Source organism: Pleurotus ostreatus, assembly GCF_014466165.1.
Source record: "Pleurotus ostreatus strain PC9 chromosome Unknown scaffold_2, whole genome shotgun sequence".
Taxonomy (NCBI): domain Eukaryota; kingdom Fungi; phylum Basidiomycota; class Agaricomycetes; order Agaricales; family Pleurotaceae; genus Pleurotus; species Pleurotus ostreatus.
Window position 1 is genome coordinate 4,368,172 of NW_023503157.1, and position 12,901 is coordinate 4,381,072.

General features: G+C 51.7%; 2 protein-coding genes across 2 annotated transcripts; both read right to left on the reverse strand.

Moving 5' to 3' along the window:
* Positions 1–3,530: 3,530 nt before the first annotated feature.
* On the reverse strand, positions 3,531–7,138 carry PC9H_004413 (uncharacterized protein; the record flags this gene model as incomplete). The annotated part of the gene is made up of 7 exons (XM_036773997.1): positions 3,531–3,728; positions 4,076–4,186; positions 4,500–5,069; positions 5,117–5,286; positions 5,336–6,680; positions 6,733–6,979; positions 7,065–7,138. The coding sequence occupies 7 exons, from the start codon at positions 7,136–7,138 to the stop codon at positions 3,531–3,533; spliced, it is 2,715 nt and encodes a 904-aa protein (XP_036635470.1).
* Positions 7,139–9,534: 2,396 nt separating this feature from the next.
* PC9H_004414 (uncharacterized protein) lies at positions 9,535–12,126 on the reverse strand (the record flags this gene model as incomplete). Its single annotated transcript, XM_036773998.1, has 6 exons — positions 9,535–9,680; positions 9,736–10,507; positions 10,556–10,673; positions 10,724–10,868; positions 10,922–11,794; positions 11,850–12,126. The coding sequence occupies 6 exons, from the start codon at positions 12,124–12,126 to the stop codon at positions 9,535–9,537; spliced, it is 2,331 nt and encodes a 776-aa protein (XP_036635471.1).
* Between the last annotated feature and the right edge of the window lie 775 nt (positions 12,127–12,901).

The following is a 12,901-nucleotide window of genomic DNA, read 5'->3' on the forward strand; positions in this document are numbered from 1 at the left end:
ATTCGAGCCCGTCGTGGACTACGACCCTTTGTTTCATAGCATTCTTCCATGTTGTCGAGGAAGTCGAGGAGAGGCGGTTTGTATGATGAAGATACCTCAGGCGCCCCTTCTCAACGACAGCTAGATAGTAGACATATATACCTCGGGATGAACGCGGTAAATTGGTAGGAAACCGGTAGGTTTGAACCACCCAGGAATTAGACCACCCAGGAGTTTTAATCATCTGAACATAGAACCATACACTTGTAGAGCGAGCGACGATGGCATCCGTGAGTAACACGAATAGGCAGCTTGCGCCGATGCCTACTGCCTGTCCATAATTTATCGTAACGAGATTCCTCTGAGGCGTAGATGAATTGGCCTTGACGCTTCAGCTCTACAGGAGCGAGAAATACGAGGTCGGTGAAAGGCGGACCAAGGGAAGGAGATGTAGAATATTCATAAAAAGACGAGGTCAAACAGATATTCGTACTCACCGGTGAACCATTTTGAAACCGGGCTCAAATACCCGACGACAAGATAGCGAACGTCTTCTGCAACTGAACCAACCCCTGATCACGACTCTCCCAAAACCGTGCACCAGCAGGTGGGTGCTGATCTGGAGCTCTAAATCATCGTCAGAGAAAGTAAGTACCTAGTCTGCCTGCTCCCCCTTTCTCTCGTGTCAAAGTGGATACCTCACCAGATATAGCACCACCTGAACTAACGAAGACAACATTGATAGCATACGCAGGTCCTAAGGACTTGGATCCATCCTGGAAAGAGGACCCCGTCGTGATGCTCGTATATGTCCCCGTGTTCCTCAGGAAAGCCTCCTCATTTCGCCCAAGCCCACGATACGCAAGAGGGCGTCGAATCTCTCCACTGCAAATCCCAAATTACCTGTCATACCTGAATACGCCCCGGGTGCGAATCACGCGAAATACTAATCTGTGCGTGTCTACCATCATTCCTACGCAATCTCATTTATAACGGAAACTCGGTCCTTCAGTTCGACGAAAGCATTAAGCTCACAGACTTTGGAGCCCTGCCGACGCCCTGAAGAGCTAACAACGCCTTGCCCCCCTCCCCTTCGCGTACGACCTCGCATGCCCAAGCGCAAGTCAATTCTACTTCGGCGTGGAGGGAGATGGATGTCATGCATGTCCTATCTGGCTCCTGTTCGGGGTCGCGTTAGTGGAGTAGATGTATGGCACATTTATGAACAACAAGAACATCTATCTCGTTCTGGTGAGTTCTCACTTAGCTCTTGTGTTCCGTGTGATTGTTGATGCGATGACCGTGAGGCTCTACGCCTCTGCAGGCACAAAAGAGCGAAGTCGGGAAAAGGTGAATGGCGATCGAGGTCGGAGGAAGGGACAACAATGGGGAATTGAGGGACGCCGCTATGTCGGCTCGGGGATAACTAATCCACGGGTATTCACGTCAGTTTCAAAGTAGAAAGGCATGGGAGCGAATAGACCATTGGTCGCTACACCAACGAGCAGTGGACATCCTGCTTCCACACTGATAGGCTGATGGAATAGCCTGTCAATGAGGTGTCCGTTAACTCGCTTAGCCTCCTCTTGAATTGAAGTCCAGGGGGTCGTCAGAGGAGGAACTGAGAGTCGGAGAAGGGAAGGACGACGTACCCAAGCGAGTCGGCGATCATCCATTCACCTCCCGCGCAGCATATGTTGATCCTCGTGGGCAATACGATAGCGGCTGATCCGCACCCAAAAGTTTCTTTTCAATGCCCGAGGGTGCTGGTAATGACGGAAGCTGCATTGCGGCTCCGAGCGCTGGAGCCGAGGTAATAGAGGCGCAAACTGAGGTAATAGAGGCGCAAACGTGACCCAAGAGAGAAGTGGATCGTTCAAGGCCTACGCCACCGAAGGCTTCATGCTGCGGGGTGGATGCTGGATAGGGCGTGTCGGGCATGGAGGCCACGGAAACAGCTAGGCTCGCAGAGCACCAAAGAAGGAGCCCACCATATGGTTGGGGCTATTACATCCACACGCCTACGTCGCGGCGACGATATTTTGATCGTAGTCCCGACCTCCGTCGCATTCACAGGACTCCGGGAGCTGGGTTGATAGTTGAAGGATACCGATACTTCTTTCGATTCCAAGTAGGTAGGGGGTCGCTAGTCTTCCGTTTATGTTCCCTAGATAGTCCATAGGCGCTGTCGACAGCGCGAACAGAAATTGTGCTCGTTGAGTAGTCATAGCCGTGATCTTTTCTGCCCTGTAAGGTTCTTTGAATGTGAGTCAGAGGAAGAAGCCTCAGAGGAAAGATAAGCCTCACCATGGACGCCATGATAATCGCACCGACGTTGATTCGAAGAACGGAACTGAGTGCTCCCTGATGTTATTTGGCAAAGAGGTCTGGACCAAATACAGAGAAGACGCCTAAGTTCACAGAAGGGCATTCTCTGCCTGCACGAAAGCGCGGTCACATTGCTTCACCCTCGCGCCAGTTGCTCGCCACATCCAGCTAACGGGGCCATGTTTCCTACTACCACGATCCATTCTTTGAATCCCGCAGGATGGGTGAATATCACCGATTGTACGTCCCTCAGACCGGACTCGGTATGAAGCTCTTTGACGGATTAATACGACCATAGCGTAAACTTCAACAAGCACCAATAAACGCGCGGTGTCGGGAATACGGAATGTTCAGCAGGAAGACAATCGTATAGAACATGATGGCACTTACTGGCACCGAGTTTCTAAAGCTCGAAGACATGTTCAAGGTAGTTTTCAGGTGAGATTTGGCATCAATACTACGCGTTCAGGCGGAGCGGCCCATCTAATAGCACCCATTTTATGCACAGCTACGAGATGCCAAAGTGTGACGCGCTTTTGAGGACCGCTCGAGGACATCTAGGCAAGCTCCCGAATGAACTCAATTACCTATGTTTTCAACGCCGCCACTCTGGAAGACGCGATCGCTCTCGTCGTGACGCACGGCCTCCTCTTTATCATCGGGTACTCATACATAATCAGCAAGATCAAACGTGCTCACCCTTCGATCATCACCAGCTGGAGCTACGATCGCATTATCTACTTCGGCGACTGGGTGGAGACGCTGCCTAAAAACTACCTATCCTTGACGGAGAAACATGGTCCCATGGAATGAGCGATCAAACACCAGGAAATATATTACGCTCCGCCCCTGGACGAAGTTATCGCCGACGTGGTTCCGAATACGCATCGCTGAGAATTTGTCCGCGCAACCGATCGTGCAATGAACTTCGGGGTACCCTGCAAGGACCGTGAATAAACGGTTGCAAGGGTCAGGAAGCCGACTCACAGTGCGATATCGCGGGGCTCGTCCTTGTCGTTTCCCTCCTCTGACCTCACTTTGCTTGTATCGGGGCTTCCTAACGATATAGAACTTGAATTATTTCTGGATTTGTCATGAGAAAGTCTTTGGGCCCACCACGATCCTTTATCAACAGGTGGCGAAATATGCTGCTGAAAGCATGACACATCAGTGAATTCTTGCGAATATCGATTTGTTGTACACCTGCCTCGTTGTTTGCACGACTAGGAGATACAATACTGTGACTCGTCCCATTGATCGCGCAGCTCAGGCATCTTGAGCTGCAAAGCACGTTCTATTCGCAGCGCTTTGTCGACTTCCTTGAGCGCAACACCGCGCTCCAAATCATCCACGTAGGCCAATTGGGCCGCGACACTAAGGACCACTCGCACCCCACCATGCCCAGCAACGCAGTTCCCCATCTACGTTCAATCGGCGTGCCGCTAGCTGTCCTGCAACAGTTCGGGGGGAGGACGTCGCTACTGGATCTCGACATCCCAGACCTTATCGCTGTGTCCCCTGCATCCCTGTACGACATCGAAGCGGCCTTTCCCCCGTACACGCCCTGTCGGTGAACCGGATCTACTTCACGGGCGCCCCGTCGTGGGTATCACTGCCCCCGAATCTGCGGCATATTCGCGTGCAGATGCCTCCGGTAACCATTTGTCCTCGTTCTCAAGACTGTGCTCGTGCGCTGAGTGGCATATTGGATTTACAGAGCGACATGAACGAAAGCTGGCGCGCGCTGTCGAGGAGCAACATTACGTACATACGCTTCCAAAGCGTGTCCATGCCCCGCGAACCAGACCACCCCGTCCGTCGGCTCTTCGAAGTCGTGCAGAGCCTCGCGCTCGTCGACGTCGGGGTGGTGGGCGGGCTCCTGTTCTATCGATATTATAGGAATTCGGACCACAAGCTTAAGGTACCCGTCCCCCATTGTCAGTGGCAGCCGTGGTGGGCGTCGGCAGAAGACGATATTGCAGACGCCGTCCAGAGGTGCAAGTGAGCAGCGCGCGATCGTTGCGCAAATCACTTGATCGGTAGATCATTCGTCAGCGGCGCTAGTACATAATGCAATTGGATATGCGGGTGTGGTATGGAAACTAGTCAGATGAGGTGGAAGGGCCCGTATTGCCCGTTGTATAAGATACTAGTCCATCCCATCTCAAGGACATCTTCTCCCTCCCACTTACTAGCTGATCACCAGTGTGGTCCAGCAATCCCCCATGTCCTTTCAGATTGTCGACCCACTGAGTGATGTTGTCGGGCGGTTCAGGCATTTTCGCTGCCCAGCTGCGCATCGTCTCGTACACAAAATCCGGAGGGGGATCGAGTAATTTCGCGAGCTTTTGGCGATGTTCGTCCTTCTCCTTCTCGTACTCGGCCAAGGCCTCAGGTGACATGAGCTGGAGTTCCTCGGCTGTCCAGTCGTACTTATGGGTATAGCGCGGGGAAAAGAATTTGGCAAGAATTCTTATGAGGATCTTAATTGCGGGAATGGCGAACTGCACCGCAGGACCACCCGCGCAAAGCATCGAACGTTTGTCATCAGTGCCTACGTCTGGCTTCCCGTCCTTAGGCACATAGGAGTCAAACACAGCCAAAAGACCTCTTAGCCGTTGTTGGTTTCCGACGTTATGCCTGAGATGCTTCAAGGCCATGGATGTCAGCACATGCAGCGCCGATTCGCGATCGTCGACGACCGTATGCGACGCGCTTTCAGGGTTCTGCGTCAAATATGCAGACATAAACTGCCACGTACCCTACGCGACACTGAGTTCGAGCGACAAGGACGACATTTGTCACTCACTGTGCGATGGACCCTGGTATCTGTACGTTCTTTAAGGGCCTCGTTCAAGAAGATACAGTGATCCCAGTCGATAAGAAAACCGCGGCGATTCTTGGGTTCCAGCGTCATGAGGATGTTTCCCGCACTGACATCGCGATGAAGGATCCCTAGTTTATAAGCTTGCTGATGAGCTAGTCGAGGGCTCAGTCTGTGGTCGCGACGTCGAAATGGAGTACGTACCATCCATGGCATCGGCGATGCAGGTCACCAACTGCCGAGCTGTCCTGAACGTTGCGAGCTCGCGGCCGAGGGTCGAGAGCACGATGAAGTGAGCCGTCAAGCGTCTGATTCTGAGCTTGCTATGTTTCTGCACCCACGGTCTCAACTTCCATTCATGGCCGATGGTGGCGATCGCCTTTGCGTCCGTGTCGTCGCCCACCATGAAATCTCCACCGGCATGCATTTCGGCAACAAAGGTGACTTTAGCAGCCTCTAGCATCCTGTAGACCTCCGACTCTTTCTTCGTGAAGGCGGATTCTTCGCGCCAGTACTCTTTGAAATACAGGATTTGTCCATCCCTTCCGTATGTCCCATCCTCCGCCACCCTCGCACTGTTCCTTCCCTTCAGAAGAACTACCGCCCGATTGCGCGTGCATCGACCGAACGGAGAGTACATTCTGCCATTGAAACAGGGTGCTGGAACGACATAGGTATCATCCCCGAAGACCAAGGATAGCAGCGGGAGCTGCTTGGGATCGGATTCTTTCTTGTAAAAGTCAGCGTGCTCGCCAGTAAAGTATGACGTTGCGTATTTTCGAATCATTTCCAACGCTTCCATTCCAGCTGGCCTGCTGAGTTCGCGGAGGTTTGGGTAGAGCCCGCGCTGGACATCGGTAAGTTGCGCAAAGCGTTTGTAGAAGTCGAATAAGATGAGCGGGTGTGTGGTATAGTCGAAGCGGCGAGTAACAATGGCGCAGGAACGATCCCAGCGAATGAAACGAGCATATCTACCGCACACGAGAACGCTGAATAAATGGGACCTAAACTGCATCGCCATCGTCACCCCGGCGTAGCTTGCGATTTGTCCTCGGGTGCTTCGACCTTGCTTCGTGTCGTTTTCAAAAGGATATTTTTCACCAGGCGTTGGTTTCGTGTCATCCGTCACCTTGGGGTGAGCCTCTGCCCCCTCTGTATCGACGTCTGCTGCTGAAGGTTCAGCGATATACGCGTCCTCCGTCGCGGCCATTCCCGCGTCTTCGTCCTCCTTCTCGTCCTCTTCTACGCTCTCTTGACGCTTCGAATAGCCCGCCATGACATAGTAGGCCTCTCCATCGTATTCTTCACCGCCAGCATCGACGAACGCGTCCATTTTAGCATCCGCTTTGTGCTCAGTAAAGCTTTGAATGTTAGCAAAGTCTATCTTCCGCCGAGCGAGTCGTGGGACGATTGGCTTGTTCCTGAGGTAGTTACAGCTGTCAGGTCCAAGCTGGCTCTCTGCGTCGCGGCAGCTATGAGTGTCCTCAAAGTCGAGGCGCTGGATTCCCTTCCGTCCGCAAACAAGTGGCCAGCCAGAGAAGGCACCTTGCTATGGTAGGTGTGTTAGTAAATGAATGATATTGTGGTGTCCTGGAACTCACCCAGTCCTCGTTCATCGCGCTCCCAGGCTTACCGGCCATGCCAATCAAACGCCTCAGTCGCGCCTCGGAGGGTTTCTCGGCCTTGAATGAAGTATCGATATCGGGATTCCATTTCATGAAGCTTTCAACGAACGTATGGGGGTCGACACCGCCTATGTATTGCCCACGAGTCTCCTGGACAAGCGCGCTGCGCAGTCTGCCGATGTCGACAGGGCTCATCGAGTGTGAGTAGTAGTTTGCGATATGCCTGTTGTGGGGTGTGTTTGATTTCGAGGTCAATATCTGGTGCTGGTTGAGATTTCTGTTCCCCGGTGTTATCGCCGTCGGTAGACAAAGGAGGTCCTGAAGTCTCTGGGTCTCCCGTTGCACTTTCGTCGGAGGAAGGATTGGCTGGATTTGTGGACATGGTTAGTATCTTGTTGGAAGATATGACTCTGAGAAGAGCCTCTTACTTATATGCTGCTATTTCGTGGGTCTTTCCAGTGTGGCTAGTTGTAGAACAATGAGAATAAACCAGGGAGTCGTGAAGGTTGAACGATGTGTGGCGTCGAGTCACGTGAAGTATTGGCCACTTACCTATAATGGTAAGTAGTGTTGGCCTTCGCAAGGCACCAATGTCTCCGCAGCTAGACCTGAGCAACTCATAACAGGGTACGAAGCTGCGACAATCTGTTCCTCTATTGTTGGTCTATATGCTCACCCATTGTGCTACTGCCACATTGAGCAAATGTCGTGTCGAGTCATAGTCATCGCCACACACTCTACTCCCCTCAGAGTCGAGTCCAAACTGCTTATTTGGGAGTTCACGGACGCCCAAGACATAACGAGATAGTGGTCAATACAGGCGATATAATCAACCATACTATACATATCATCTGCTATACAGGTGAGATTTCAGTGGGATGAACGGAAATTCGTCATGGAAGATGAATTCAACACGCGAGCCGGCCCAATGATCTACGAAAGTTCGACTCTTAGTTTTGTTTTCAAAGGAGGGCCAAACGGGGTGGGTGGTCCTACCTTTTGAAGCCACCTAGACAGCAAGCTGAGGCGTAGCACAGAACTATTTCGTAGCCGTAGCTCCCGAGCCGAATTTCACAACCACTGACAAGGGTTCGGGACCTTGAGCTCTGTGTATTCGCCGAAGTTGTATCCTGATGTAATGTATATCCCAATATTGATGACCTGCTTGCAAAAGAAATGAGAATCAGGCAACGGCCGAGGCGAGGGCGGGTCAACCAGGACGGGTGTCCGATTAGTGGATCGCGAATGAGCTGCCACCGCGTCTGGACTCTGGGCATTACACGTAGGGGTACCTGCATCGCAGGCCTTTCTACTGGACATTGTAGTGAGAGTTCCATCGCCCTGTCTGCGTAGTAAATTACGCAGTGCGATCGGTCATTGAACGGACACCCAGAGTCCCTCACATAAAAGCATTGAGCATCGTGTCGGTCGGCTCCTCCAACGTGTATAATTCGCCAGTACGGTTCTCCTGATCCCCCGTGCGGCCCAAAACACGATGGCTTATGTCCCCACAACGGGCTCTTTTGTCCAGCCTTTTCGCCCGTTTCCATCTGATATCGTTCCGTTTTTACGGAGATGCGAAGGCCAAGACGTCTTCTATTCACGTAGTCGGGACAGGGGTGTGTCGAAGCGATGCTCGAAGAAGTTATGCGGCCAGCCGCCCGAGACGCAGTCACATTTGATGAGCCTACGGCTCGGGGTGTTGCTGTATCGGGCGTTGACTAGCCAATGCGTTATCCTTTGTTGAGGTTGTTGAGGTACTCACAATTCCAGCGCAGTGCAAATTTGCCAGTCGAGCCCTCCTTCGAGGGACAAACGCCTCTGATAACTTTGTAGGCGCGAAGAGGAATTTGCGAGTGTGTGAGTGAGGACAGGGAATGGTGTGTTCCCGCCAAAAGCGAAGTAAGAAGGAATGAAGTGAAACCGAACGCCACGTGACGAACGGAACGGAGGACGGGGGACGTACCAAGCAGTGCCGTGTGCAACTGCATGGACTCGCTTTCGCAACGCAACTGGGGGAAGGGAACTTGCTTCTTGTTTCATAGGTAGGTATGTAGGTACTATATATACTGTAGGTATAGGTAAATAAACATGCAATGTCCGCATGTGCGAGTAAGTAAGATAATACCTAAGAAGGAGTGCGGTCGCAGCTGATGACGGACACCGTGTCTGTTGATGTTGAGGAAGAAAGCTTAGGATAAGTATCCCCGCTCGTCGGGGCGATATCGAGGAATCCTACCTTGAGGCGAATGGTCTCATTGACATGGTATGCCACATCATGGAAAGGCACAGCATACATTTCCGCTGATCGCTTGGGAATGACCAGTCCTAGGCCAAATTTCAGGCGCATAGTATGTCGGGATGGTGCCAACCAGGAGTGTCCCCGCTCTCCCAGGTACGTATGCAATGCACCCTATATTGCTATACCCTCGGTCCCCCTCCTCGATACACTTTATTAACGTCTGTCTATCAGCTGAATAAAGACAGATCCAGCGCCTTGTCAACGCTCCCATATCCCGACGTTGTTTGGTCGTGACCAACGTTGAAGCCAGTACCTCACTTCTCTTCGTTCAAAAGGACAATAAATATATTGTATTCCGTGATAGCAATGTACGTTGCGACAGCCTGTGTACGATTGAGGAAATGATACAGCGTTGTGAAAGGCAACAAGACTCAGAAAAGGGGGATACAAATACATGATCAACGATGAGATATGCGTGTCGTGGAAATGGGAAATAGATAGAACACCTGCACCGGCTGGTATGGGCGACGGCTGAATTACTCCGAGGCATTTTCGTCCTCATCCTCAGACCCGTATTCCAAAAGCTCAGCGGCCACAGGCACAGACTGCGAGTCAACCCAGGCTTGTTGTAACTCAGCCAAGTCCGCACCTAGAGGTTCGTCGTCGCCCGTCTTGCGCAATCCTATAATGTGACGCGTGAGTAGTTGACACGGGGGATATGAAAAAGGAGAATTTACGCTTTGAACCTGACTGCGCACGTCCAGCGACGGCGTTGGAGCCTCGCTTTCCCAGGGTGCTTGAGGTGATGACTTGGCCGATGAGGGGGTGTTTGTTCACAGGTGCCATCAGTTTCCGCTCAACGGGGTTGAAAGTTCGGGAGTGAACGGTGTCGAGCTCGACGTTTATGTTGTTCCTTTCCCAATCATAGACGTGTTGGAGAATCAAGCGTTGCATTGCCTCGTGAAGATGGAGTGGGTCAGGAGTGGGGTACAGAAGCGCCCATTCAGGTTGGATTTGACAGGTTAAGTCGTCCATGAGCGCCGTGATGAAGAGAAGATCTTTGTGAAGCCACTTGGCCCATTCATTCTCGTTGATTATAGTGGACCTCTTGTCCATTGCGCCGACCTCATGTTCCGCAATACATGACCAGGTGTTGGTCAATCGCTCCGGATTGACGTCCACGTCGTTATTCAGCGGTTTTGCAAGCAAGACGAACACGACAATGCACCAATATACGGACTCCGCATCGTGGAATGGTTGATGTTCAAAATCGGCAACCTGCAGGCTAGGATTTGTTTTGTAGCCCTTTTTCCGCTCGAGTGAAAGATGGCCGCCATGTGTAGTCCCGTTGATGTCAGAGAATGTTCTGAGTTTGGAAGCGTCGCCGTGATGAACATTTTTGTAAGTCGCCTCTATTTCCGACTGCAATCCGGGCATAGGCGTCATTTCACTGGGGACATTTCGGATTTGTCCGGCCGCCACGGATCGAGCTATGAACTTCGGTGTACCCTACAAGGGTGTGAATAAGCAATCGCAACGATGGAGGAGTCGACTCACGGTACGATATCGCAGAGGCTTATCACTGTCCTCCTCCTCCTCCTCTGGCTTCAACTTGCTTTTATCGAGGTTGGCGCAGTTGTCCATGTCGAGTAATCGAGCCATTGGTTCCGGTGTGCTATATATGACATGTCAGGCAATATGAGTGATTGAATAAAAGCGACCAACCCATGTAGAATCATGTTGATGAATACCGGTGGCTTCGTACCCCTGAACTTTTCTATTGCCCCAGCATCCTCAGCTTCGATGATGATGTTGCCATGACTGATGTCACGATGAAGCAACTTGCGTTCTGTAAACATCCAACGGTGGGCTAAGTGACGTTTTTCAGTAAAAAGACCATAGAAAGCTGACTGAGGTACTTACCTTCGAGAATGTCGTACATTCCTTTGAAGAAATCGACGATGTTCTTGCATTTCGACAAAGGTAACCCACTGGTCTTCATGATCAACCTCGTCTTGATCCTCGTGCATTCCTTCATAGAGACTGTGATGGGGGTATCTTTATACTTGACTTCGTATTTGCGATCGACAGCGGCAAATCCAGGTGCAGCGCCTTCCGCGTGAAGAATCTGGTACATATCCCCTTCCTTGAAGCGCGTCCGCACGTCGCAATACGAGTCTTTGATCACTGTAGGGCCTTCCTCGTCGTCGGTTTCAGCTTCAGCGACCCATGTCATCCTTGTCCATGGTTCCCCAACGAATTGGACCTTGCAATTGCGATAAACAGTGTCCCCGACGTCTATGTCCCAGAGGGGAGGCCCAAGTATATCACGACCAGTAGCGAGTGAGACAGTAGTATCTCTGGGCGTGAAGTCGGTGCGGGGAAGGTACAGCGTGCAGATATACGCCAAAATGCCACCGAGTTGTGCAGTCCAGTTGAACTCTTCCGACGTAGCAAGTCCAGCGGGGCAGCTGTACTGGATCTGGAAACTTCGAGGCGACACGGAGAGGCCGTACATGCCCACCATGTCGGGCCGGGCCTGATTGGCGTATCCAAGATAGGCGCCGCACTGTGCCGGACCAACCTTCGCGTCGACAGCTGTCTTCTCCTCGACCGCTGTCAAGACAAGATGCCAGGGGATTCGATTGCGCTCGTCCTGCTGAAGTTTCTTGAGGACGCTCTCGAGTACGCCGACAGAGTCTGGAGCACCAGCCTTAATTTCGTTCGGATGGTACGTCGGGACGAATGAGTGGTTGTCCACAAACACGATGAATTCCGAGGAGGGGCAAAGCTCATCTAGGACATATAAACGGACTCAGCAGTGGGACAAACGAGTAGTAAGACGACTGACTGTGAATCAAACCACTAGCGTAGTTGAGCAGGGCTTCTACCTTCTCGTAGCAAGTTTCTTTGCTTTTATGGACAGCCTCGGCGAGTTTTGTTAACTTCTCATCGAGGACGAGTTGTTTGATTGCGTCGTGCATGTTGAGCCAAGTTCGACAGAACTCAGTGTTCGGAATGAGAGAGTCGGGTGGGAGGTGCAACGCAGACATTTCCTTCCTATTGACGGGAGGTGGTTTTGTCGGTTGGACTATGGTGCTCTTGAGACGGACCGTATGGTCGGACATGTTGAGTTGGGAGAACGAGGAGGAGTAGGCATGATAATTATACTCACCTAAAATGCCACAGTGCCGACACAATGGATCTTTTTCAAGATGCGTGCGATGGTTTGTCCAAGTGGGCTCAGTGGCTAATCAGTGGCAAGTAAGAAGGAGCCCATTGTCGCCGGCCGTCTGGACGCTTCAATATGCCGCACATGTGACCGAAAACCTCCATCGATCGAGCGCCGCCAATTCTCAACACGATACTACCACTGAATTAGAACGCCTCTTTCTCCATGCAAGGGGTTATTTCACGATGGTGAAAGGCGAGGCGTATCCCCTTCACGGTGTGGAATTCCGCATGTGTCCGTCATTTATGCAGCTGGCCATTTGATCGGAAAGGATTTAGGCAGTGGGAGGTTTTGACGCCAAACGATCTTTTCTTATAATCCCTCATACTCGCTATCTCCAATTGCGCGCAATATCGTAGTCGAGAGCCAAGGTTCTGTACGACCTACTCAATGAGATCACGGAGTACGAGCATGGAAAACATATACTAATCAGGGAAATCGTATGTACGTGGGGGTAGTACGGAAGTCGGAGAAAGGAAAAAACATTACTTACCATGCAAATCTGTAGCGTACGAACGCGTAATACGTTCGCATGTGCCGAAATGCGCAATGCCGCGTTTTCGAGCATCCCGATGCTCAGTTCCGACCGCCGCTTGTTTGACCGCGTTCTGAGTTCCGAGTTCTCCAACTATTAGATATCAGCACCTTCTCACCAGTCGCCAGAAGTGAAA